General features: G+C 45.5%; 2 protein-coding genes across 5 annotated transcripts; one reads left to right on the top strand and one right to left on the bottom strand.

Moving 5' to 3' along the window:
* Positions 1 to 220: 220 nt before the first annotated feature.
* PLAGL2 (PLAG1 like zinc finger 2) lies at positions 221 to 13,828 on the bottom strand. Of its 2 annotated transcripts, XM_061630800.1 has the most exons (4): positions 13,463 to 13,828; positions 13,065 to 13,187; positions 9,457 to 9,822; positions 221 to 8,488 (listed from the first exon to the last, which is right to left on the bottom strand). In XM_061630800.1, the coding sequence occupies exons 3-4, from the start codon at positions 9,705 to 9,707 to the stop codon at positions 7,285 to 7,287; spliced, it is 1,455 nt and encodes a 484-aa protein (XP_061486784.1). In that variant the 5' UTR covers positions 9,708 to 9,822; positions 13,065 to 13,187; positions 13,463 to 13,828; the 3' UTR covers positions 221 to 7,284. The 2 variants fall into 2 exon arrangements, with proteins under 2 accessions (XP_061486784.1, XP_061486783.1); XM_061630799.1 differs by lacking the exon at positions 13,463 to 13,828 and having other exon boundaries at positions 13,065 to 13,397.
* POFUT1 (protein O-fucosyltransferase 1) lies at positions 13,215 to 27,818 on the top strand. Of its 3 annotated transcripts, none has more exons than XM_061630801.1 (7): positions 13,215 to 13,705; positions 16,693 to 16,814; positions 18,455 to 18,637; positions 18,967 to 19,079; positions 21,313 to 21,505; positions 21,989 to 22,231; positions 23,728 to 27,818. In XM_061630801.1, the coding sequence occupies exons 1-7, from the start codon at positions 13,516 to 13,518 to the stop codon at positions 23,914 to 23,916; spliced, it is 1,233 nt and encodes a 410-aa protein (XP_061486785.1). In that variant the 5' UTR covers positions 13,215 to 13,515; the 3' UTR covers positions 23,917 to 27,818. The 3 variants fall into 3 exon arrangements, with proteins under 3 accessions (XP_061486785.1, XP_061486786.1, XP_061486787.1); XM_061630802.1 differs by having other exon boundaries at positions 13,220 to 13,657; XM_061630803.1 differs by lacking the exon at positions 16,693 to 16,814 and having other exon boundaries at positions 13,576 to 13,657.

Below are 27,818 nucleotides of genomic sequence, written 5' to 3'. Positions count from 1 at the left end.
CAGTCCCCATACTAACTTGAAAATTAGGTTCCCTCTTGCTCTCACACCATGTGATTAAGTCCTGCTCTTCCCTAACTGCCTCAAGCTCCTCTATTTATTAAACAGGCCACGTTTCTAGGGAAAAACTAAAGGCTCCAGCTGGGTGATAGGCAGTTTGGTTCTTAGGTACCCACCTGCGCTATGCATAAGTGTTCCCACTACCACAAACAAACAGTATAGCTCATACTTCAAACATTTTTAATAAGCAATTTCATTTTAAAAAAACACACCCTCTTTCATTTTGGACTTAATTCTGTTAAGATAAAAGGAAAAGTTAACTGCACAATGCTGAACTGTACATTTCCTAATGGCACTTCAATCTTTAGTTTTAAAAACTTGGACTTGTAAGAAGTCCTACAATACTCTGATAAAGAGGTTGTTTGCTGCATTTAGAAAAAGTGCTAGATTTGTTTGAGAAGTCCCAGCTTGAGGCCAAGAGGGCCTTGGTGGCTCTAACAGAGGGAAGGCTGGCCAGCATGGGAGATTGGGCTGGTATGGCTCAGAGAGGTCAGCTCCCTCTTACAAGGTGCAGGAATGGGAGAAATTCCAGAGGAGCCTGTCGTAGTCCAGTCGTTGCACCACAGCTGTAAGCAGGAGAGCAGATAACATAAGGGACAAACGCTCTCGGACAGGATGGCCATTTGCACCTTCACTGGCTGTTCATGACATCACTTCACCTGCTCCCGTTCAGAGGACCAGGCAGCTTTCCCATGAAGAAATGACTCGAGGAACAGAGCATCCCTAGAGTGTCTTAAGTTTCAACCTCCAAAACAAGGCAAGAACCATGACTCCCTCCTCCCAGTGCAAAGCACTCCAGAATCACAGTGTATGCTATTAAGGCTTCTGCAGGAGCAACCAGAGTTCAGCGGTCTGACCCTGAGCCTATGACAACCCAAGACACGGGCATCCACAAGCTTTAATTCCTCACTGGAGAGGTGCAGGCTACTAAGCATCCTCTACCTTCCATGTTTCCACTGCCCCCACTTTTCTCACAGGTGACAGCAGTTGCCCTGTTCCCTTATAATCCTTTGCATGCACATAGGGGTACAGGAGAATTAAGAAAATGTGGTAGCCAGCACAAGGAGCAGGTACATGGGAGATAATCTGTGGCCTTGAGGTAGTAGGTCACAAGGGAAGGGGCTGTCCCCAGCCTGCTCCATGTCAAAGCATCCTATTTAGCAGTAAAACCTTGGTAAAAACACATTACATAAAGCATTATTTAAAAAAACCACTACCACCACCACAGCTCTTAGTTAAGACTAGGCAAAAATCCCAAGTTTTAATGAGACGTTAGCTGGAGGCTGAGAGCACACCGTAAAACTGGGCAAGTGAAACTTGCTATTGAAAGCTATCTAGTTTTTTGGGGGGTGGGGAAGCGGAGAGAACCTCCCCATCAGTTTCAACAAGTGTGAGCAGCAGAAAAGGGATGTTGAGTTTATTGACATTTCTTCGTTTGGGTGGATACTGAGAGGGAGCATTTGAAGCTGCTTCAAGTTATAGCTGTTGTGGTGGAAAATGCATAAAGTCATAAAGCAAGCCAAACACACAAAGGGGTCAAGAACAGATGTTCATTCTCTCTCTGCCCATACTCTTCCCCAAAACTCCATTTGCAACTATTCTGTTTTTGCAATTTTTGTGTCTAGGCCATCTTTCTCCCAGGATCACCAACACAAGCAAAACCCTCCATGCAGAGCTTACTCACAATAATTCATCATAATTGACATATCTATTTAACCAAAGGTTCCTGTGTAACATTAAAACAGAAGATATTACTTTTTCTCTTATTGTAATTCAGCTGAAATTTTAACCCCAGGAGGTTGTACATCTCTTCCATTTCTAATGAGCAAGTCTGGAAATAGTGGCATCTTGAAAGTGAATCCCACTGCTGTGAGGGGCATATTCTTCTTTGAAAGGGCAATCCCATAACCACAGCAAGGAATAAAAAAATCTGCAAAGGCATATTTTGAGCACACAGGGATGGGCTCAAAATCTCCAGGGACATGAGAGTGCGTCAGATTTTATTCTCAAGTTTCAAGCAACTTGCTATCTCAGTAAGAAAATAAAAATGAGTTAAGCGTTTAGGATGTGCCAGTTGAAGGAAGGGAAAGTACAAATAACCCGATGAGTTTTACTATTTACATTGAGAAGAGGCCTCTGTGGGTAAAATAAAGCCGCTGGACTTACTGCTAACTGCAAGGGAAAGAACCAGCTTAGTCAAATAGTAGAGCCTAAAACTTTGGATATAGTTGTGATGTACTTGCGTTCACAAAACAGTTTGCAGGCTTGTACAGCAAGAAACTGCAATGCTAAAGGGAACACAGACCCTTGTGACAGTGAGCGAGCCCTTTTTGGGGAAGGATAGGGTTGCTGCAACACTGACACCAATAAAGCTAGGACAAGCCCTAGTGCCAGTTTCCTCAACAAGGAAGCTACAAAGGTATGCCAACGGGGCTCAAACTGCCATGAAGAAATGGCAACTGCATATCTACCAGCCAATCCTCCCTTTACTAAGAGACCATAGAAATCCTCAGGTGATGACTTTACCAGTCGTTGTGTGGCATGCATTGGCACCAACCGCACCAGAAAAAACCTTTGTCTTCAATGGTTCATAAAAGAGTGGTAAATATCAGGTTAGGCCACGCAAGGATACAAAAAGCATTTAACAGGGCACAGATATTGCAAGATCACCTCATCATGATGTCCTAAAGCAATCATAAGCTCTGGGAAAATAGTGGGGTGGTGGTGAAGGCATTGTCTTGGTAAAGCTGAAATCTTGACAAGCAGGAGGAAAATCTCTTTAGCTCAAAGACAAATTCTGCTTTACAATGGATCGCACTATTAAACACACCATATGAAATTAAGCCCCATGTAAAATCAGCAAGACAAGCTTCTAGATACCGCATTTAGGATCAAGAGGAAGGATAACTGAAGTATTAAAAAGCACCAACGCATCAGTTGGAAAGGGTGAATATGGGCCAGCTGGTCACCTTTCCAAGTAATCGGGCTCAATTAAATTAACGTACAGCAGTTTAACACAAAGAAAGTGTCCCTATTTCCACCCTCTATTGGTTTGCTGAACTATTTGCCACTAAATGCAATAATGGCCAAAAGGGCCCCCATCAGTTGCTCACCCCAAAAAAGGAATCAGGATAAACACCTACCAGACGAGAGGCAGAGGCCACCTATCTCAATGCTTCAAGTGGCCTGAACACCCAAGGCTGTGTCCAGACTGCAGTTTCAGGAGAGCAGGGATAGCGATTCATCCCCTGCTTTCATTGCAGCACAATCCCTGCCCCCAGGCACTGTGGAGGAGTCTATTCATTCCTATCTCCTGTAGCCTCTGCCGCTTGGTCTAGTGGTGACAGTGACCAGACTTCTTAACAAGCAGATTCGCGTCCAGTCAATTTCACTCCTGAGTGGAACTACAGAAAAAAGCGCCCCCACCACCCTAAAAAAACTTGGTTCTAGGCAGAGAGAAGCTCGTGATAATGGGAAAAGGTGGCAGCTGCTGGCAAGAACCACCAGTCCAGAATTTGAGAATTCCCTGCCTTAGTTTGAACCTGTGGGCGTATCGCCCTCCTGCAAAAAGCATCCTGGCCAACGGGAACAGGATGGCAAACCTTACATACATAATGTGTTAATTTTCTTTGGGAGACTGCTATTCACAGAAGCTCTTATAGCCCAGACAGGATCACTGTAAGTAAAGCGTGAGCATCTATAGGTTCTTGGTTTTGAGAGAGATAGCAATACCTTTGCTATACCTTTCTTGAAACAGGCTACTTGTGTAGAAAGGAGGGAAAAAAGGCCACCCTTTCATGTTCTCCTAAGCCCCCAAAAAGGACATTTCCTTTGCACCAAGCATGGCAGAACAGAAAAAACAACCCAGTACATGTATTGTGTGCAACGACAGCTCTACAGCCTCACATTCAGCTTCTCAAATAACTCTAGCCTGCGCCCAGCATTAAAATGGTGGAAGTCTGAGAGTAGACAGGATGGGACAGCACGTGGCTATGTGCTTCTACTGCTCTTTCCTTGGAACAGGAGGCAGGGGGCTTATGAGCTCTTCTGCCCAACTGTCATGCCCCACATTTCTCTGCCGCTTACGCTGGCCAGGAGCAACTCACTCCCAAGTGGGCTTTTTTTAAAAAAAAAATACCACAATTTCCTTTTTATAGTGGGACAGGACAAACAGGTTGAGCAACAGGTGTATGAACTAGCAGATTAGGTGCGGTCAACCACCACCAAATCCCCATTTTCATTTAACACTGTTCTATTGTTACAAAGCTTTAAGCAACAATGCTGATTTGGTTTCTGTCAGAAACAGAAAAACAGGCTGGACAGATCAACTGTCTGACCTGTTACAGCTGTTTGGGTGGCATTTTGCACCCATAATTATACAAAACTTCACTGTTCCTCTCCCAACTCCCTCCCCAAATTACTGGCAAGGTAACATTTTGGTATAAAGTTTGGCATCCAAGCCTGCTATGAATTATTAGTGGGGCAAATCTTACCTATCCTATATCTTAGGTTGGGCAATAAAGCAAAGAGATACAGGTCAAAGGGACACGGTCATTCAAAAGAACAGGGGTCAGAACCCAAAATATTCTCCTAGGTCAGACTTTTCCCAGAACATAAGGCTGGAAGCAGGTATCATCAACAGACAAGGCAGGAGATGTCAAAAGCTGGAAGAGTCATGATCAGAAGTCAAATGTCATATCTGAAGAAGCAAAGTGTAGAAACTTTATCTTAAGTGTCGAGGTAGGGATGTGATGAGGATTGCATAAGATAAAAGACTGTGCAGCAATTTCTGGAAGAAAAGAGTAAGAGGAAATGCAACTGAGGTATTTAAAAATACTGAATGATAAGGAGAAGCCCAGACACTCTCCTATTTACCCAGCGCAAGGCACTCACTGAAATTAGAAAGGCAACGTCTTAAAACAGATCAGGAAGCACAACTTGTGGAACTCACTTCCACATGCAATTACCGAGGTAAGTATTACACAAAATACTAAACTGGTATGAAAAAAACAGGTGTAGAAGGGCCAGCTAAGCCTACAAATCCTGTCCCTCCAGTAGGAGGGGATATCCTACAAAGAAAATATCAAAATACTGGAAGGCAACAAGGAAGAACCTAGACCTTAAAGCAAACTGGAACATGAACTAGTAGAAGATGAACTTCCTATGTATTTGCTGATAGAGAAAGGAGCTCCAGAGAAGCCACTGACTGCATCTTGGAATGAGTGCAGAGGTAGGCGTATCATACCTGGGCAGGTAAAAGAGTAACAGACCCCAGAGTCTTAGCCCCCTCCCCCCCAATATATATCTGAGGTATGAAGAAGTGCACATCTGGGGCTTGTGAAGATACCCTGAAGTGCAACACAGGTGGACTGACCCCCAAATGAGGCTACCAAGTGCGAGTTCATAAGAACAGGGAAGTAGGGGAACCTACATCATGAGGTATTTGCTGTGATACAGACAGAATAGTCCAGGTAAGTGCCTGGGGAAGGCTGGAAGCTGCAGGGGAAAGAGAAGCGGATTGTAAGCAGGAGGGAGAATGGAAGCAGCAAACACAGCATGCAAATGTATGACAGAGAAGCAGAAACTCAGGAACAATTGATAAGCCCTAATGGGCCCAAGTTCATCAAGTGACAAAGCATGCAGGGACCAGATCCTGGTGCTGCCAAAGTGTCCCAAAGTAACCCCCACAGCCATGGCACATTTTGTTTCTCTTCATCCTTTGGTGCAAGACCTCAGCTTTTCTCAGAAAACTCTACAAAGCAGCCCTCATTTGAGTTGAGTGCCACGTCCCTGAAACGCAGGGAAAACACTAGACACAGGTTGTGCAAGAGGCAGGTGGGTGGGGTGCCTTAGGAAGGGCTCCAAGCGCTTAAAGAGACAGGAAGGAGCACAGGAGATCTGGAGGTTGTGGGAAACGCACACATGTTGCAGGAACAGGGCGCGAAGGCATTCTTTAGATAAGACACAGTTGAGTTAAAAGCTGCCTCCCACAAGCGTTACCAAAAACATCCCACGAGAGACAAGTGGCATATATCTTGCTGAGCCACTGAAAGAGTGAGACTACTTCATGCTGGCTGTAGCTCCTTTCCTCTGCCCATGAAGTTAAGATGTTAGGCGCTGTGGGCTGGCTCCTGCAAAGCACAGCCTGATGGGCTTCTCCAACAAGCAGTGCCAAGTAGGTGCAGGGAGGCTCGGCATAAGTAAACTTCTTCTCAGGACTTGCACTTACTGGGCTGAAGCGATGCTACTCCTAGCAAGCCCGCTGTGCTTCAACAGTCAACGATCAAGTGTCAACTGCAAGGCAGAGTGGCAGCTCTCACTGCTGAACAGTAAGCTAGAGAAGTGGAAACAAGCCCGCAAGCAATGAGCGTCCATTAGGACAGAAAGGGCCACCGCCCACCCCTCTCTGTACCTGCACGTACTTTGGGGAACAGTGCTCTCGAAGACACAAAAGCAAGCTGGACTTGTTGGGCTGCAGCATCCTTCTGACCACATTGAGATTTGAGGGGGCACAATCTATAGAGCAGTTGGCCAAATTGGCAAAGGCCGTCCCAAGTCCGTTTATTTTCCCCACAGGGGAAGAAATGGAAGTAGTGAAGTGAAATCAGGGTGACTCGAGTTCATTGTGTAAACAGTGTAATAGCTATACCAGAAACAAGGACAGTGTTCCTGGCACTTCCTGATTTGCAGTGATTTGAGGGGGGGGGAGAGGGGAAGACGGATGGCTCTGAAACACAATGCTATTGGAATGAAGTCTTAATGAAGCGGCTCTGAAGAAAGGAAGTGTTGAATCGCCACAGACCAAGCACTGTGGGCACAACCAGCAGAGATGATTGGGGGGGGGCATAAGGGACAACAGCAGCTTCTTTCAGCCTCTTGCTGCTCCATGGACTGAGACACTGAAAGGCAGAGGAAATGTTGGGCCCTAACTTGAGGCAGACCCCAACTCAATCACCTCCTAAAGTGGAATGCAGATGGTAGCCCTAATGTAGCTCTGTGTGGAGTGTGGCACCTGATTTACCAAACAAAAAAGGAGGGGAAATCCCTGAATTCCTAATTTGCTGCAACCTACTCACTGTCTAGGACGGAGGTATACACCGAAATGGATATGGCAGTTCCAGTCCTTCCTAAAGCTTTCCCACCCCACAGTAGGAAGGATAACAAATCTGGGCACCTTCGCAGTACCCCATCTACACACTCAGGCCAGTTCTGTTCTCTCTGGCTATCTCATTGGAAAGCTTGGTGGAAACGTGGCAAGGTCGTGGCCCCCAAGCCAGGAGAGAACATGGAGGGCAATGAGTGAAGCGCTCCAAAGCCAAGGGAGGTTGTGGCTCCTGGCGACTCTTGCGGTGGCAGAGTGGTGAGGAGTGACTGAGCCTCTCCTTGTGAATAGCCCATGACCAGACCACCCGAGGAGACGGGAGGGTTGCACGTCGGGAGGTTCAAGGGAAGGAAGCCCAGGAGGTGGGAGAAGTCCATGTTAGCAGCACAGAGAGCCTCAGAGAGCAGAGCAGGGCTCTTGGAGAGAAGAGTTTCTTCTAGGGTGGCAGGTTGAGGAGAGGACGAGGATGGCTCACCAGGCACAAGAGACAGGCCTCCAGGGAGCTCTGACAAACAACTGTCCACCTCCACTTTGGGTAGCTTGTCAGGCAAGTATGAGGTAGATCCAAGCTGGTACTTTGGGGGAGGTTGTGGTGGGGAGGATGATTCCAGGGGATAGCTCATTCCCATTGGCAGAGGACTGGGGCCTAAAGAATGCGGCATTCCTGAGCTGGGCATGGTGGGGACATGTGCGCCGTACATGCCCATTGGCAGCATCCCAGGGAAACTCTTGCTGTTCATCACATCCCGGGGTGCCATGCACAAGACGGGGCTCAGCTCGTCTTTCACTGCGACGGCTGAACTGCAGCTGAGAAGGCCCAGCATGTCCACTGGCTCCGTCTTGATCTTCAGCAGTTCTTGGGAGTGGCTTTTCTTCATGTGCCTGGTCAGGTGGTCTTTGCGGCCAAACCGCTGGGCACAGTACTGGCACAAGAAGTCCTTCCGGCCCGTGTGCACGACCAGGTGCCTCCTCACGTCCTTGCGCGTGTAGAAGCGGCGGTCGCAGTGGTCGCACGGGTGCTTCTTTTCCTTCACGCTGCCCGACGGCCTCCGCGAGTGGGCCTTGAGGTGCTCCAGCAGCACTTGGGTGCTCTCAAAGGCCTGCAGGCACACTTTACAGCTGAGGTCGCCACTGGCGGCAGCGTGCATGGCCAGGTGACGCCGGTAGCCAAGCTTGGTATTGTAGTTCTTGCCGCACTCAGGGCAGTGAAGAGCTTCTTTGTTGGGGTCATGCGTCTGAAGGTGGTTACGGAGGTGGTCCTTGCGGTGGAACATTTTCTCACAGTACATGCATTGGTGGGGCTTCTGGGCAGAATGGGTGGCCAAGTGCCTTGCCGGGAAAAGAAGCACAGGTTACAAACATCTTGCTTGTCCTGTCTGCATCCCCCCCACACTCCCCATCATAAAAAAAAAAGCTGGGCCCCATGGATTGGGCAAGTCGCTCTTCCTGTGCTGTTGGGTGCTCAGTTTTAGAGATATGGTACTGAAGAAGAGCAAGACGTCAAAGCGTTTTAACACTTAATACCACACATCCAAGCAACATCTTATGCTGTTCAGATCATAAAAGGAGGAGGATGCCATGAAACCTTGTATGGCGAGGTCTGGTGCATTTCACTAGCAGCCCCAAAGTTTACATCTATGGCCTTATGGTTACCATTCCTACAATTAGCCTATGTCACCCCCAGAAAAATCTGCTCATCATCACCACCTATTCTCGCCCAAATACCTCTTTTCATGTTTAGCTACTAAGCCTGCATTTGCGCTGGGGCTTACAGAGGAAAGTGGTTCATTCACCCTTATCCTACGGTGAAGCATTCCTTGGAACGTTTTAAACTGCCCCTGGAGATTATTGTGGTAAGCTCCGCTGGGCTGATTCTTTTGACCACTGGAAGATACAGCCCATGACCTACCCTCACACTGCAGGCCCTATCCCAGTGGAGGAGGCAGTTCTGATGACACTCTTATTTTTTAAAAAGATAGTCAGGACCAAAGCACTGGATGGGGACACGGACACAGAAACACACACACACACCTGGGGCAAGTTGCTGCATAGCCACCTAGGATTTGTAAAGACAGGTGGCAACCAGAATATATCAGTCTATTAAATATGTATCCCACCTTTCCACCAGACTTCAAAAGCAGTGCACCTGGTTTCCTCACCCATTTTTATCTCCTGAACAGCCCCCGCAATAAAATTGAGGTCAAGAAACATATTGACTGGCCAGTGAGCTACCTGGCTGAGTCTGCACCTGGGTCTCCCCACTCCCAGTCCAACACTCTAGCCACTACCCCACACACCTGTAGAGCTTGTATTTGGAGGCAAAGGCCTTGCCACAGTGCAGTTGAGGGCAGCAGTATGGTCTCTGCTCCGGGTTTCCTCTCAGCTTATCCACACTGGGGAAGGAGGCTCCCGGAAGCTCATACTGGCATTTCCCTTGGCTCTCGCTTTCTCGGCCCTTGGGACGGGCCACTAGTTTCCAGCCTGTCTCCTCCTCCTCCTGCTTTGCATCTTGAATCCAGTTGGGAACGCTGGTAAAGAATGCTGTCATGGCAGGCCTGGCAGAGGAGGGCCAAACGAAGCAGAAGTCCTGCCCATGGGCATCTCACTGGTACAATCACATCCACCAACAATCTTCAAAGGTTTCAGCAAGAAGAGATTTCTACCTGGAAGGACCAATTGCACACTTAAGTAAATACATACATGCACAGAGCAGGGGGAGGATTATAAATCCCCTTTATCTAGTTTTAGGCACCAACCCTATTTTGAGTAAAAGAATATATGTAGATTCCTGGATGTCAGCATCAAACTCTAAGGAGCATTTAAGATTTTTAAAGAAGCACTTGAGATTAAAGCCTTAGAAGAGAAGCTATTACCACCATGTGCAATTCCTACAATGACAGTGTAGATCTCTTTGCATAAAGGAAAAAAGCTGCCTCAAGACACAGTCTAGCCCGAAGCTTCGCTTGCTGGCTCGGTGTGCCTCCGATTCAGTGTATGACATTCCCTGCTAATAAAGGAGCTGGCATTTATGTTATTCCGCAGTTATCCTCCTAAGTAATACTTTGCTTCAAATAGGCAAGCTGCATGAGGTAAGGCAGGGGTGGGGGACCTTTTTCAGTCCAAGGGCCACATTCCCTTCTGGAAGCCACTTACCAGTGATGGGCGAGGCCAGAGGCAAAAGTGGTCAGAGCTGAAAATGTAACATTTACCTTTGTACAGTAGGTACACCCCTCTCTATCCAGGCAAGCCAAGAGGAATCATCAGTGTTCAAGGGCCCATTCCACCCAGACAAAAACTCTTGGGGGGGCGGCGGCGAAGCAAGGCCAGTGAGGGATATGGCCTGGAGAGAGTTCCGAGGGCCACATTTGGCCCCTAGGTCTGAAGTTAGCCACTCCTGCTATAAGGCCTGGAATACTCCCACTTGAACACTGGATCCAAACTCCACCCTTGCAGCAGAGATGTTAGGGATGACCTTCAATACCTTTCAGAATAAGACAGTAAATACTGATTCATGAATCTCCCCTGTTGAGTCTCCTTCCTCTGTTGATCTACTGGAGGTTCCTAAGAACAGATGTCACTTTTTTTTTTAATGCTGTTGGGAAAATATATTTTGGAACAAGCATGACTAATCTAGGCACACCAGTCCTGTAGCAATGGTGAAGCTAAGGAGGTTGGGGGCGGGGGTAGACCTGACCACTCCTCAGCTAGGAGACAACATAAGCACTTTCTAGAACTGTTGTGAGATTTCTGAAAGAAGAGCAGGATGAAAGAACAAAAAAGGCATTAAAGTGTCCTAACCAATAATGTCCACCTTTAGGATGCACACCTTAACGTGGTGAGGGGGTTTGAGAGTGTTGAAGAAGCTGACAGCAATGCTGTCAGGAGTCTAGACCAAAAGGCTAGACTCCTAGCAGGAGCACCCACAGCAGAATGGTCAAAGCTGAGATACCAGACTAAGATGCATCCAAACTCAGAGGAGGGCAATGGTAAACCACCTCTGAATACCTCTTACCTCTTTGGAAGAAGCAAAGACTACCAGTGTTGACATGCATAAGATAGGCTGCATATGCACCTTGATATTTATTACAAAAACAGTTTGGTGTTACGTGTCACCACAGTGATAGCGTATAATTTCTTTATGACTCTTGAGACGGAGCACCTCATGTTGGCCTATGAGGTACATAATAATTGTTCTCATTTTACAGCTGGGAAATTGAAGCATTCCCTTATTTTTGTTTTGCCATTTACATCGTTAGATTGTAAGCTCCTTGGGGCAGTAACCTGTCCTACTATACTCTACAAAGCACCATGCATACTGATGGCACTCAACAGCATGTCCCATTTTCAGAAGATGGCCATGCCAGAGCTCTTTATTGTAAATGGACTATCACCTCTCAACGGCTTTCTCATACTAAAATTATACCTCCCAAAACAGTTAAAAAAAGGTTATTGAAACAAAAAAAAGGTTCCTCTGGACGAAGAAATTAGAAGACCCAACCTTCTGACAAAATCCTCATCCCTACCAATCAGGAGTCCTGTCATTTCGCTGCTTTCTTCATTCAGAAAGCTTGTTCTAGGTTCAAGTGGAATTCTCAACTTGCATCACCTGTCAGAGGGATGCCAAGACTTATTTATTTTTAATATGACTGTTGTGTCTGCACATCTGCCTAGGAAACCGGCAAGCTGACAGGGCAGGCTGCCATTCCGCCGGGCCAAGTGTTTCCATCCAAGTAGATCAAAGCAGAAGGCCACGTGACCTTCTTCGGGAAGTGGGCACAAAGCCAGAGCTCCAGTGCTCTTCATTCTTCCCTCTCCCAGCAGAAATGGAATTGCCCATCAGCCCTAAGGACAGTGAGCTTGCAGGATCAAAGGGCGGCCTTCCTTACTCAGTCAAGGGCTCTGAGCAGCTGAAATGATGTTTGTGGGACTGAGACACATCCCTTCTGCTGAATCCAAGACTCAGGGACTCCCTTATGAATTAAGAGTCATAGGAGGTGCTTGGCCTAGTTTAATGGAAGGAGACGGGCTAGTCACCTGTCAGATATGCTTTTAAGTTGGATTCTTGCATTGAGCAAGGGGTTGGACTCAATGGCCTTGTAGGCCCTTCCAACTCTACCATTCTGTGATTCTAAGTGAGTTTTTTTGTTTGTTTGTTTAAAAAGACAACCAGAGTTTGCAGCACCACACTCACTGTGTATTTTCTCTCTCGGCTACAGAATCTGGGAATTTGCCTTACACCAAGTCAGACTACTGACTGACTATGGCTACCCTGGGATTGTCCACTCCAACTGCCAGCAGGTCTCCAGAATCTTAGAAGTAGAGAGAGAAAGGTCTGTGCCATCATCTCCTATCGGATACTCTTCACACCAGAGATTGATCCTGGAGCCTTCTACATGCCAACCATGGACACAGAGGAGCTCCGCTGAGCCTCCCTTGCAGAAGTCGCAACGGTTGGCATCTTCTTTGCCACCCCCTTGGGGCCTGTGGCTCCTCACAAGAACTCCTACAAGGACATCCCTAGCTCACACACACCCTCAACTCAGGCTCAAAACTCACTTCTCCTACAGAGCTTTTGGCTTAATGCTCTCCTCGGTCCTTACCTCCACCTCAAACGATGTCTAAGCCGACAGAACTGCATTCGCCCATCTTCTCCTCCTGCCGCCCTGTGGCCCACCCGCTTCCCACCTTAAGCCTGGAAGCTCCTTGGGGCAGGCACTTTGCCTTTTTGTTCCGACCCTTGGCACCATATGCATGCTATTGTTATCACCACCAATACCTAGGGGTGCCGCGCAGAGCCCCCTAATTGGGGGTGAGAGAGGGGGGCGCAACGGTGCCCCGAGCACCCACCAACCCCGCGCATGCGTACTTTCACTAGTGCCGCCCGCTCCCTTGCTTGCTCGCTCACCCCGGCCCCGCGAATCGCTCCTCTCTGCTGGCTCGTCCCGGCGCCTTCAGATACAGGAGGAGGAGGAGTGCTCGGTTCTTGTTGTGGTAACTGAAGGAGCGGCGGAGGCCCCATGGCCGGAGGCTGAGGGGAAGAGGAAAAGTTCAGCGAGGAGGAGGAGGAGGGAGGAAGACAAGCGGCGGCAGCGCTTCGGCCGTCTTTACTTTCCTCTCGCGGGCTTGCTCGCGCTCCTCAAGGCCTCCATGGCGCCACATCCGGCGCAGACCGGAAGTTACCTCGGCCTGGCCGCTTCGCCCTCCCTGCCTCCCTCGCGAGCGCGGGGCATGGCGGGAACAGGGTTGGTCGCCATGGAGACGGGTCTGGCCTGGCCCGCCCGGGCCTAGCGAAGCCGCTCCTACCTGCCTAGGACACCGCTTGTTCCAGCCGCTCTGCCTCAGCAGGAGAGGAAGGCATGGCTGCCTGTGGGAAGGGGCCGGTTGGCGTCGCGGGCCTACGGCTGCTACTCGTCCTGTTTTATCTCGGCGGCGTCGGCGGCAGCAGCGGCAGCAGTGACTTGGACCCTGCTGGATACTTGCTCTATTGCCCCTGCATGGGTGAGGCGCGGGTGTGCCTCCCTTGTTCCGCAGCTCGAGGGCGCGGCTGTAGGCACCACCTTTCCTTGCCTCCCTCTCTCTTTCTCTCTCCCCCCGCCTCTCGCAGGCGCTTATCTTTCGGTTAGCTGTGGGCCCGGGGTGAGGAAGCGGGGCGGCCCTCCAGATGTTGCAGGACTACAGCTCCCATCATCTCTGAGTCCGCTTGGGCCGTGCTGGCCGCTGGGAGTTGGAGTCCAGCTGCCCCTGGAGGATCACAAGTTCGCCATCCCTGTGGTAGGCGCCTCTTAATAGGGGAACTCGGGGGGGGGAGAGTCCCGTTCCTTCTCCCCCTCGCCCCCCCGTGTTAAACAGTTTAAAATTTAAGTGTGTTTTGTTGTTGGGTTTTTTTCCTGTGTTCTTTTTGGTATTAATTATTATTGTGATCATTACCATTATTATTTACATTTATTACCCGCTCTTCACCCAGAAAGAAGCCCTAGGGTGGGTTACAGTAGTTTTGAAATACATCAAAAACAATTAAAACATCCTAAAATCACCCCAGATCAGAGCTTGGGAAAGTTACTTTTTTTGAACTACAACTCCCATCAGTCCAATCCAGTGGCCATGTTGGCTGAGACTGATGGGAGTTGTAGTTCAAAAAAGTAACTTTTCCAATCTGTGCCCCAGATAGTAGGAACATAGAAAGCTGCTGTGCGCCCACTTGGATCATAGGTCCATATAGGTCAGTCAGTGCTGCCCGTGCCAGGGGTTCCCAGGCTGTGGTCGGTGAACTTCATTTAGGTGGTCCCATGGCATGTGGATTTGCGGCTGAAGACGGGGGAGCAGTTCATCCATTGCTTCAGAATATTCATAGTGATTCAAATTTTTATTTCTTGTATTATTTTGCATTGTAATTTGAATTCTGTGGAATTGCAATTGTTACAACAGGCAGAAAAATCATTAAGGAGGGTCCGCCAAGACCCTCAACAGTTTTCAAGTGGCCCATGGGGAAAAGAGTTTCGAAACCCCTGGTCTACCCTGACTGGCAGGTGCTCTCTAGGTTTTCAAGCCAGGAGTCCTTCCCAACCTTACCTGGAGATGCCTGGGATTAGACTTAGCACTTTTTGCTAGCAGAACAGGTGGTGCTGCAACTAAATTACGGGCTGGCCATTTCAGACTCTCTTTTAGTCCCAACAAGGAGCTGGTATAGCACAGTGGGGAGGAGAGCCTAGCTGGGAGTCCTGAGTCTGTGAGTTCAAATCCCCGCTTGTGTCTCCTGGGTGTCAAGGGCCAGCTAAAGATCACCCCACAGTGAGTGGCTCAGGGGTGACGTGCCCTGCCACCTGTGCAGCCGTGGGCAAGCTGCAGAGTCCCAAGGAGCCCAGTTGCGCCCCCAGCTGGCAGTTGCGGACAAGGAAGGGGCAAGCTATGGCAAGCTGAGCAGGCCCTGGCCTGCTGGGGAGGACTAACCTCAGAGGGAGGCAATGGTAACCCCCCTCTGAATACCACTTACCATGAAATCACTATTTATAGGGTCTCCATAAGTCGGGATCGACTTGAAGGCAGTCCATTTCCATTTTCATTTTAGTCCCAACATATAACCCACTTATAACTTTTTAACATAAATTTTGTGAAAAATTGAAAAATGCAATACTTATTTTTTTAGTACCTTTTACAGATAAAAAATTATTTTAGGGACAGAAAATATATCATGTAAAACTTGGTTTGCTATTAAATTATTATGCTTAGTATATTAAAGGGACACTTTATTCAGACAATACAGACTGTATGCTAAACTGTAAGGAACTGAGCATCTCTTTCATTTTGCCACTTTATGAGGAGCAGGCAAAATAAAAAATAAAAACAGGAGAAACCACCAATATTACAATAAAAAAGAAAGAAACTATGAATTCTGGAAATTATTATGTCTCGTCTAGTCATCCACAGTGTCAAGCAAACACACCACACTCATTTCCATAAAAAGAGCAGAGAAAAAGAGGGAAGAAAACTGTCTCATTCAATACCTCATGAAATTTAGTCAGTCTCATTTCCGGAGCCGTCACTGTCATTTTCTGTTTCTTCATTTTTGTCATCACATTTATCATGGACTTCTAAAAACGTCTATACCCTTTCACATGTCATAGTCCAAATTCTTTTGGAAAACCCCGGGGGGGGGGGTTTGCTTAATTTCCCCACTTTTTCCCCCTAGGCCTTCACAACTCAAAATACAATGAGGCTCAGTGCAAAGGTGTGGATTGCATTGTAGCTTAGAGAGTGACCCACTTCTGGTTCCTGACCAACCTCTGGTCTATACAGCACTGTTACATAATTATGCTTCATAATTAGGCATAAAAAGAAGATAAATGTTAAAATAAAAAATATAATGGTCCTAAAACCATTGTTGTTGTTTTTAAAAAAGGCTGCAAAATTATAAATTATAAACTCCCTGCCAAAACTCTCAGTTGATGTGACAGCAGCTGTGATTTTTATTACAGCCTTGTAATAAAGGCTACTTGATTATTTGCCACGTGTAAGAATTGCCTCCGGGTCACCAGACCTCTCATTGCCACCTTTCTTGATACACTTTTCTGCCAACTTTGCAAATAAATCCACAGAGGTGATAAGTCTTCCTATTCAAGTATACCTTCTTCTGTTAGTCTCTTGTGTTATAAACTTTTACAACTTTTGTAACACTTTCCTCCCTGGTTATCTGGGGGTAATTATTGCTTGCCACTGATTACTACCTGAATGGGTTGTTGTTTCCTGCTCTTTCATCCCCTCAGATTCTTCTTTGTTTCAGAGGTTTTCTTTTCAAATGGGTATACAATCCTATGGGAAAAAATAACTTCTGAAGGCTTCTGTGGTTGGGAATGTTCTAGAGACCTAGTGTTTATGAGTCTGCCTTATGCTTCAGCTTTGTGAGTAACTCAGCATAATGAAGGAAAATCTGCACCATTTTGAGTGTTGTTCTTCAGTACAGTATAAAGCTTCCTGAGGCTTCTTGTTCTGCCCCAGCCTGGTAACTAAGAAATGGGTCTTTATGTTCTTATTTCTAGGGAGATTTGGGAACCAAGCAGACCATTTTCTGGGTTCTTTGGCGTTTGCAAAGATGGTAAATCGGACCTTAGCTGTGCCTCCGTGGATTGAGTACCGGTATCACAGGCCTCCCTATACAAATGTGAGAAGTTCTTTTTTAAAATATATATATTTAATAACAAACACATAAGTCAATAACATGAAAGAAATTTATTTATTTATTATTTGATATATATCCCGCCCTTCCTCCTAGCAGGAGCCCTGGGTGGCAAACAAAAGCACTAAAAACACTTTAAAACATCATAGAAACAGACTTTAAAATACATTAAAACAAAACATCTTTAAAAACATTTTAAGAAAGCTTTCAAAACATCTTTTTTTAAATAGAAGGTTTTAAGACATATTAAAAAGCAATTCCAACACAGACACAGACTGAAATAAGGAAATAAGAATGGAATTTGAAATAACACAAACACACAAATTGTTACAAATTTGGGTTGTTGCATTCTCAATTCCTAGGAATAATAATAATTAGTAGTATTGGAGGGAATAACGTGTCCTTTTTAAAGATACAGTAGGGCCCCGCTTATACGGCGGGTTCCGTTCTGGACCCCCACCGTTAAGCGGAACCCCATTGACTTTAACGGGCCGCGTCGCATGAAAATGACGTGAAAACGGCGCAAAAGAGAAAAAAATAGCTTTTAAATTAAAAACGAAAGCCGCCACATCAGCGGAACGCCTTAAAGTGGAACGCCGTAAAGCTGTATGTTTGGTCTGTAAGTGTCAGGATGGTGTCCTCAGGGTCTTATCTTCTGATATTCTCCAGTGAAACTGAAGAGTTAATAAGAATTCCAAATAGTGGTGTATTTCACTGGAGGCATTTGAATATTGACACTATTTATATGTAAAATATTTTTGCCACCTAATTGAAAACTAATCTTTTTGTTATGTCCTCTACTGAACCTCTTAATTTTTGAATTAATTTTCTAGCGATAGCTATGGACCAGATTTGATTGTACAGTAGGGCCCCGCTTGTACGGCGGGTTCCGTTCTGGACCCCCACTGTAAAGCGGAAAACGCTGTAAAGCAGAACCCCATTGACTTTAATGGGCTGCGTCGTGTGAAAACGGTGCAAAATGTTGCAAAAGAGAAAAAATAGCTTTTAAATTAAAAACGAAAGCTGCAGCATCAGCGGAACACCATAAAGCGGAACGCCGTAAAGCGGGGCCCTACTGTACCATAAATCCTTATTTAGCCCCTCTAAATATTTTCATTTTCTTCCAATAACCATCCTGGCAACTAACAATAAATGTAAATATGAGTGGTTCTGAGATATTTGGGTTCTTGCTTTTGCAATGCTAAGTATTTTTCTAATGCTAGACATAAATGGGCTCAAGAAATAGTTCCTTGAACATGAGTTGTGTCTGCTAGTGTTGGCTGCTAGCTACATTTTATATGCCTTGAACATGCAAAACTTTTATTTATTTATTTAACCATTTTGCTCTGGCCCCTCTTCTTTAATTAGCCAAGTACAGATCTTAAAAGCACTCCTGGCCTCTGCTGTAAGCTAAAGCTTTGTGTGTAGTGAAAGAATCAAGAGTCCATCAAGCCTGCAAATCTGACTGACCGGAGGGGACTGGTCTTTGGAAATCCCTAACCCCCTTGAGTCAGAGAGTCAGTCACTTTTCCCTTAGTATGTTGTGGATTCACTACTGCTGAACAATTGTGCTCACATTACATGTGTGGGCAAGTGCCTCAAGCTCTGTTTCCTTTGCGTTGTAGCAACACGTTCCCTACAAAGAATACTTCAAGGTTGCACCTCTCCAGGAGTACCACCGAGTCATCACTTTGGAGGAATTTATGGAAAAGTTGGCACCCATCCACTGGCCTCCTGGCAAGAGAGTGGCATACTGCTTTGAAGCAGCAGCTCAGAGGAGCATGGACAAAAGGACTTGCCCCATGAAGGTAGGAGACCTTCTTGCCCCTGAGGTGCCTGCTGTAACCCTGGACTTCAGCAAATTTTCTGCTACTGGCATTGCTTGGACCACTGTGTTTTAGGTAACCCGCTGTGCATCATTTCAATCAATGCTTTTGTACCTATCTTCCTTTCATCCTCTCTGTCCTTGGAATGTTTCTGGTAAACTTACATGCAGGTTTCAGTGTGGGGCTAGGGAACCAGGACACATCAGGAAGGAGCTTGTGGCTCCCCCAGGAACTGCAAAGTTTCCTGTTCCTCTGCCCTGCCTCATCCTTCATCTGCTGTGGTGAATGAGCAGCTGCCTTTGCTTTTGCAGGACGGAAACCCCTTTGGGCCCTTTTGGGATCAGTTTGCTGTGGATTTCGATAGGTCGGAGCTGTTTGGAGGCCTCTCCTTCAGTGCCTCTTACAAGGACCACTGGATCCGAAGGTAGCAAGTGCCACTTGGGGGATACCGTTGGGAGAAGGGCATGGGTAGGCACTAGGCACGTTCCCCATGGCAACTCTGGCTTATAACAAGTTCTTGGAAAGAGAGACAAGGATCCTGCCTTTCCACACAAATAGCAACAAAGTTGGTTAACGAGATAAACAGACAAAATGTAACAACAAAGAAAAAACCCGAGCAGATGAAACCTCATTGCCTTTTCTGTTGAGGTTGGGAGAAGAAGCAGTGGCCTTACAACTAGGACTGCCCATCAGTTTAAAGAATTTGTAGGTACTTAATTATCTGCCTGATAGATTATAATAAAACCTAAATAAGTTTGCTTATTATCGAATTTTATTTAGGTATCTCTGGTTATGAATGAAAGTATTGCTCTTGGTTGGCTTCTAGAAGCCAGGTTTTGGATGGCTACAATGGGCCATCTTTTTTTGAATACGGTTTTTAGTCTTATCCTTACTCATCACTGTGGGAATGCACACCCCTAAGTCGGGCAGAGCAATCCAACTGCTAGGAAGCCAGCAGAGCTGGTGGGGCGATGGCAGAGGAGCCGGCGGAAAGCTCCACGGGATCCTCCTGCTTGGGAGCCGCAGGCATGACTGTACGTGGGCTCCATTGGAAGCCATGCGTGCAAGCTCCACCAAACAGGCCTTCTGGGGAGTAAACCCGTAGGCTACAATGGGACTTTAAAAAATTGTTTTATTGCATCGGCCTTTTGTCTAGTGGAGTTTGGAAGGGGATCAGGACCCAGGGGAGTGGTCCAGATATGAGGAGTATCTCTCACCAGTCCCCCTTGGGTGCGGCTCCACCACACTGTGCCTCCAAAATGCCCTGTTCTAGAGGCTTCCGCTGGCCCGCTGGCCATCCCTGGCGGAGCCACATCTCTGCAGCCAGCGCACCGCAGCATCCAACTCATCCCAGCTCTGCAGAAAGGTGGATTGGATTGTGCCCTAAACCCATGGATAAATCTGTGGGAAAGAGCTACCGCTCAGGCGAAAAGCACAAGGTCCCACGCTTCAGTTTCTGGCAACTCTAGTTAGTTTTATTTTGGGTGGTTTTTTTATGTTGACCCATTACCAATATTCTTTGGGAGGCATAAAGTTAAAAGGGTCTTGGTCAGCAGAACTAAGAAAGACCTTTCTACCTTTGAGACCTTGGGAAGCTGCTGCCAGCTGGAGTGTGTGGACCAAAGGTCTGACAGTGTAAGACAAATTAATTCATGCATAACTAAAGCCTGGTCGCTTAGTCTGTTGGTTTTTCAGAGATCCCTGCTTTAGTTTCAAATGCAGGGAGGTCCATGTAGTCTTCTGAAACTCCAGTATGCAGATTCTTGGGAGGTGATCCAAAGTGTTTGGGGGATTAGCAAGTTCTTATGAGCCAAAGACTATAACAGCATAAATGGATAATATGAAGTAACTTTATTTTGGTTGAAATATTCTTTGTAAGTCTTTTGGGGGGGGGGAATGAAAAAAAGACTTTTTAGTGATTTATTATTATTCAGCCCTTTCTTGTATGTGCTTAATTTTTTTTAAAAAAAGAATTTACGATATAGTTTCCTAAAAATGAGAGCCGAAGAGCTCTAGAGCAAACAGCCTTAGCAAGTTGTAGCTTCTTCCTTCCTTAAAGGTTTTCCAGAAAGAAGAGAGGGCTCCACAGGCTCATTGGCAATGCTTTGAGGCAGGAGATTGAACCAGCTGTTTGAGCCCCCCTTTAAAGAGTGATATATAGCGACGCTATACATAGGGCATTCTCTATCTCTGTCCTAAGGTAACTGCTAATTTTATTTATTTAGATCAAAAATTTCTCTCCCATCCTTCTAGTGAACATTCACCATTCAGGACAGCTTACAGCAATTTAAATAAACCAATGACAATACCAGTGACAATATGAGGGCCCAGAACAATCGCAAGAGTAGCCAACATGGTGCCCTCCGGAAGTTGTTTTCAGTTTCATTCCTCGTCCCAAGTTGTGCAGATAAGACTAACGATGATATTTGTGGCATAATTTTTGCCTAAATTCTACCTGCTGTTGGCTCTGCTGCCATATAGCTCCTTTGCTTCCTTAACCCCTGTGGTGTAGGACAGCCCTACTCTCCCAGCTATGGAATTCTCTCCTCTGCTTTGCTCTGACAGTCAGACAGACTCCCTAGTGTTCCCTTCCCTTGGCCTAACTGATGGAAAGTATGCATTGCTTATTTGTGTCTGTCTGCTGTATCTTTCACCAGGTTTCCATCCTCTGAACATCCTGTGGTTGCTCTTCCGGGCGCACCAGCCCAGTTTCCTGTTTTGGAGGAGTATCGGTCCCTGCATCGGTATATGGTATGGTCTGATGAGATGGTGGACAAGGGCGAGTCCTATATCAATTTGTTCCTGGTCAGACCCTACGTGGGAATTCATCTGCGCGTGGGTTCAGACTGGGTATGGTTCTTTCATAGACTTTCATGGGTACAGTGCATGTGGGTAGCGTTGCAGTAGAGTCTGACTGGCACCTTCTATCTCCAAACAAAAAAGAGAAGAGCCTTGCTGGTTCAGGACAAAATGCTGTCTCGTCCAGCATCCTGTTGCCCACAGTGGACACCCAGGTGCTTCTGGGAAGCCCACAAGCAGGACAATACCCCTCACCTCTTGCCCAGCAGCTGGAGATATTCAGAGGCTTACTGTATCTGATCCTGAAACAATATACACAGCCATTTTAACTTGCAGTCATTGACAGCCTTAGTGCATAGTTAAATCTAGACTCTTCTGGTATGAAAACATATCTGAAGCTAGGTATCACTGAGCACTTAGGGATATTAGCAATGTTTTTTACCTGTTTTGGCCAGCTGTTTGGAATTCTCATCCCCGGTGCTATGAAGTCCTTTTACCTTGGTGGGATGTTGCATTTTCTCCCCCTTCTCTTAGAAAAACGCATGTAATATGTTGAAAGATGGCACTGCTGGGTCCCATTTAATGGCTTCGCCACAGTGTGTGGGCTATGATCGGAACACTGCTGCACTCCTTACCATGGACATGTGTCTGCCAAGCTTGAAAGAGATAAAGCGAGCCCTTAAACTCTGGGTGAAGAAGATAGAAGCAAAAGCTGTGTACATCGCCAGTGATTCTGAACCTTACACGAAGGATATACAGCAGCTTTTCAAACAAAAGGTAATGTCCTCCTGCAGCTGGACTAACCAGTAGTTACTGGTGCAAATACTGGAAGCTCGATTGCTTTCCTCTGTCTGTCTAAAAGATTCATATCCTGCCTTTCAACCCTGATGGAAGCTCTCAAGGTGGCTTACAGCAGCATTGGGCAGAAGGAAGATCAGGGTCTACTGTTGGATTTCTGATTGATTTGAAGTAGATCAGAAAGGAATTCTGACTCCCAGTTGTTTAGCAATGGCAACAACAAAATGACTTCCCTATTTTATTGTTGAAATGAAGAAACCTGGGGTGATTGACCTGGGGTGGGTATTTGTGTTGAAATACTGTGAAGTTAGTTCTGGTGCTGAAGAAAAATTTCTGGGCTGAGATTTTTTTTTAATTCTAGGGGTGTATCATTTGCACCTGGTAAAAACCAAAGTAGATCCTGCAAGCCTGAAGTCTGCACTGGCCTAAACCGCAGCAGATCAAGATCAATGCACCTAGAGGAACTTTTTAAAAAAGCCTTGCATTGGCAGCAGAAATTGACAACAGGTGGGGCAGAAAGGTGATGGGGGAATGGAGTGCTGCTGCGTTGAAGGCTGTCACACCTTCTGCTCCTCATTTGATGGTGCCAAATGCAGAGTGGCAGCAGGGGAAGGTCGATCAGGATCTCTTGCATGATCTGCAGTAGATCAACAAGGGTTTGTTGTCTGGTCAGTACCTGGGTGGCAGATGAGTTGGGTTAGTCTTGTGCTAATCACTTACTTTTCAGCCCCTATGTGCCTCTCCTGTAAAACAGGAGTATAAATTGGTTGCCTTGGCCAGGCCTTTGTGCAGGTTGACTGGCCAGTATCATTTTGTGTTGGATCCCTGACCTGTAATAACTCAGGTGTGGGTTTGTATTTGCATATGCTCACAGTGTGTGGAGGTAATTGGCTCCATCCTCAAGGCTGTTATTATGCACCTTGCCCTGCCTGGTCCATTATCATTGCTGGAGGATGCATGCAACAACCAAAGCAACAGAATTTAACCTCCAGCTCATCAACTGGTTGGGGGAGGGGAAGGTTAAATGCTGCCCACAGCCCTGCAGAGAGTAGGATTAAAGAGTTCAATCCTGCTTGGTGCCCTTCACTGGTTACTATCTCCCCCAACCCCTGTGGGTCAACTTTGATAGGTGGGTGGGCCACCCACCCATCAGTCACCTGGTGTCATTATGATATCAGATGATTGATAGGGGCAGGCCCGTTTGGGGGGGGGGAGATAAATATGTGGCCCATTGTGCTGAAAAGATTCTCTGCCCTTAGTCTACATCCAGAAACACTTTCTACTTGGATGCCTTCTCAGTCATACTCTGTGAACGTGAAAGCGGTATGCAAAGGCGTACCTTGGTGGAACAAGTTCAGATGGAGGGACAAAGTGCGCAGATGGACATCTTGTGGCTGACCCTACAACTTCTTGTGTGTGGTTGCATCTGTCCAGGGTCAGTTTAAATAACTGCTCTGCTTGTTTTCCCTTTTCAGATAAAAGTGGTGTACTTGCAGCCTGAAGTGGCCCAGGTAGATTTGTACATTCTCGGCCAGTCTGACCATTTCATTGGAAACTGTGTTTCCTCTTTCACTGCCTTCGTGAAACGAGAACGCGATGTGCACAGGAGACCGTCCTCTTTTTTTGGCATGGACCACCCACCCACATTGCGAGATGAATTGTAGCCCATAGCGGAAGAGATGCTCTTGGATCTGACATATGCCTCTATCTGACTATCCACATATGCCTCTGATAAATGCAAGGTCTTATTGAGAGTAAGCATTACCTGTATTTAGATCCTGCCAATTCATCCTGATGGCATTTCCTGAATGTTATCAGAATGTGACCTGAAAGGAGAAGGAGACTGACTAACTTCCAGGAAATATTCCTTTCTCTCACAGTTGTGGCTGAATCAGCCCATCCACTCAATTTGCTACTTTATGCTACTTGGTTATCTCTTCCCCTTTTGGTGCTGTCTTGCTACCTCTCCTGGAATTAATGACTCATCTGATGCTTCCTTAATGCACAGTATTCTCACAACTGTATGATCCACAACATGAAATGTTCTGTAATTAAGAACTGGGAACAAGGAGATTCATTCTGCATTGTGCAACTGACTGCCATTTGCCTTGTGTGCTTCAGTTTACTAAGCTGCAAAATGGACTTAACCCCCATTCTCTTCCCCCTACCCCTGCTGGGAGTGGGAAGACTAAGAGAATGATTCTGTGACACATTTTTGCATCTCCAGAGAGGTGTTAGTCCTAGCAACCATGGTGCCTTGTGGACCAGCAGTGGTGCTGCAGTAATCTCCAGTTAACAAGACTGCTGAAACCTGAATGGGGTGTTTTTTCCCCTTTAAAATAAACATATTATGTGAGAGTTTTTAAAGCAGCTTCATATTTTGCAAAATAGGCAGTGTAAACACTGTACACAATATAAAACACAAGAAATAACCTTTTGAAATACCATAATCACTCTGGATTCAAATATCCACATTTATTGAACACATTTAAAACTTAGTTGAGAGCCCAGTGTATCAATTACAATTTGAGTTGTTTGCAATGGGTAAGCAATCAATTTTTCTGAGCTCTCCCCTTTGGAAACCCAGTCTGGTCTCCCATCTTGACATTTTATTGCACTGAGTAGGGAGTTGGACTAGATGATCTCCTCCAGGGTCCCTTGGGACTCTGGTTATAGGAGCTATCAGAACAAATAGTCTTTTTTAGTGTACACTCATCATCTTTTAAAGGAATAGCCACTTAGTCCGCTTTGAATTTCAGATATTTACTTTGAGTCTTTTGAAAGATAGTAGATCCTGGTTTTTTTAAAAAAAATCAAAAGTTCTTCTGCCTTTCTCTGAAATTATGATAAAAGTTGTTTTGTACATCTGAATTACAACCACTAAATTACCTATATAATTTCCCACAGAATAAACCACAGCTAGCAGATCTGCAGACTGTCCGGTCCAGGTCTTGTTCTCCTTCCTGATCACATCAGTAGAGATTTTGTATAGAGGCAGCAGCAGCAGCAGCAGCATCTCATCCCCTGATAATTTTCTGCCCCATGCATTCTGAACATTGATTGTCAAACTGTCCTGGCTGCTGACTGCATGTTCAAACTATCTGTATGTCAGAGTCCATATATTAAGATTGAATAAGAGGAAGAGTTCTTGTTTCTGAAGGTATCTACTTGCTTTACTAGGCTTGAATTGCATAGACTGCACTTTTAGCCTGTATCTTTTTACGGTGTTACAGAAGCCCATTAAAATAGTACAACAGTTAAAACTGTAAAAAAAACAGTTAAAACACCAATCAAAGAGGAGTCTCAAACCAGGTGATCAGTATTGCAGTTGGACTTTTGATGGCTTGGTTACTTGTGGCACCATTATTGCCTCCAGTATTTTTTGTTTTCCTCTTGTCAGATAACCATCTTATGAAAAGACATTGTCTCATTAACAATTCCCACTCTTATTTCTTCTAAAGTTTGCAATCTTTTTTGCCCTCAGTGAAGCAGGATAAATGCTGAGAGCAGACCAGTGAGCACTTTGTTAAGCAGCCACTGCAAGCTTATGCCTGGTTGTGTGTTGATAGGGCAGTAGTGAGGATGCAGCGATCCTCTGTAGGAAATCTGAATGCTCACCAAAGTTACTTTGAACTGTTTCTTGCTTTGCCTTTTTCAGTTTTAGAAATGCCCAGGTATCTTCTGTGCTTCAGAATTGCAATTCTGCATTCAATTCTTGCTTGATGCACTAACAGGAAGAGAGCACACTTCATTAAGTAGCGTACATCTTTCTAAGCAAATTCTACTTTCACTCTGTTTTTCCCACCAAGCAAGCTGGGAATGTTGAGCTGCTTGAATTTCTGTTTATGAATATCTAAATCATCCTTCCCCAACCTGGTGCCCACCAGATGTCTGCAGTGACTCGGGATTAATGGGAGTTGTAGTCCAAAACAGCTGGCAAACCCCAGGTTGGGGAAGGCTGAACTAAACAATGTGAACACAGGAATGACAGGTAATAACTACCTTTCATCACTTAACTATTAGTGTGGTGAATTATCGCTGCTATGCTACAAACCTGAAACTGCAGCATTATATTTGCTGGAAACTTTTTTCCCTCATTGAAACAGATGTCTGGTTAAAATTTCAGTCTTGCAGATATAGACAAGCACCAGACATAAGAGAAATCCAGCACCAGTATACTAGTTTGGTAGATTCTGCCACTGAATCAGATGTTGGCACATTGACTGAAAAGACATCCATAATGTGGACAATGATGATCAATCATGTAAATTGCTAGAAATGAAAAAAATCCCCAATAAATTTTTGAATAATGTTAATAGAAAATACGAAACAAGGAAGGCTGAGGCTGTGATAGGAGATGATCTTTGCCTTCTTGTAGGTGGGATCCTCTCTTCTGCTTTGTTGAGCTTCTGAATGAATATAGTACTTTGATTCCAAAGATTAATAAGTGTCATAATATTTTGGTCTGGAGCAGCAAGAACAAATGTTACTCTTCTGAAATTTGTCTGCAAGTATAGAGGCTTTATTAAAAATATAAGCATTTTCTTGATGGGGCAGTCAAAGGTCTATCTGGATCTAAACTTCTGTTCCCAGAAGCAGCCAGCCAGAAGTCCCTGGCAAGGCTTGAAGGCAACAGCCCTCCCCACCTGCCTTTCTCCACTATCTTTTATATACTGTTATCCTGAGGTTCTGATTAGCTGTCATCGTTAATAGCCATTTATAGACATATCCTCCACTAATTTGTCCAATGCCGGATAAACTCATGGCTAGTTCCACATCTTGTGAAAGCAAGTTCCATAAATTCAGTTATGCTCTGTGACAAAACTCATTTGTTTTGTCAGACCTAAGCCCTACTGCCAGTTTATTTCATTAGATGATCCTGGGTTCCAGTATTATGAGAGGTAAAGGGAATCTCCCTCTTTGCTCTCCACACCATTCATAATTTTGTAAACCTCTATAATGTATATGAACTTGTTCTGTAGTTTATATATTTATATGTAAAGCCCATTGCCTCTTAGCCAGCACTGAAGCATCAACATTCATATCTGGAGGCTTCCTAAAGGGCATGAGAGCCCTTTTGAAGCAAAAGAGAAATTCTGTGCTATATCTTAAATATAGCTTGCCTCTATAGATAGTAAGATGTGCAAGGAAATTCCATTCTCCATTTTTAAATGTCGCTAATGAATTAGTTTTTAAGGCTACGATCCTATACACAGTTACTTGGAAGTGTCCCACTGAACTCAGTATGACTTGCTTCTGAGTAGATGCTCGTAGGATTGTGCTGTTAATAATGTTAATGATGTTGACCACATGGAATTTGCAGGGGTACAGTTACATCCGTGCCATGATATAGTAGTCGTTTATCCATTATGTTTGTTGGAAATTGTGAGGAGCAGCCCCACAATTAATTGTTCAAACTTCATTTATGTGGCTGGCTCAAGATGGAGAACATATGGGGTGTTTGTGTGCTATGCACAATATCAGAAGCCATATTTTAATCTTTTTAAAAGCAATAAATGTACAGAGAATAACATTGTAATTACTTCCATTAAAAAACAAAAATCTA

This window comes from Rhineura floridana, chromosome 6 (assembly GCF_030035675.1).
Source record: "Rhineura floridana isolate rRhiFlo1 chromosome 6, rRhiFlo1.hap2, whole genome shotgun sequence".
Lineage (NCBI taxonomy): Eukaryota > Metazoa > Chordata > Lepidosauria > Squamata > Rhineuridae > Rhineura > Rhineura floridana.
The sequence above is the reverse complement of the archived record's forward strand: the minus strand, read 5'-3'. Positions and strand labels throughout refer to the sequence as shown.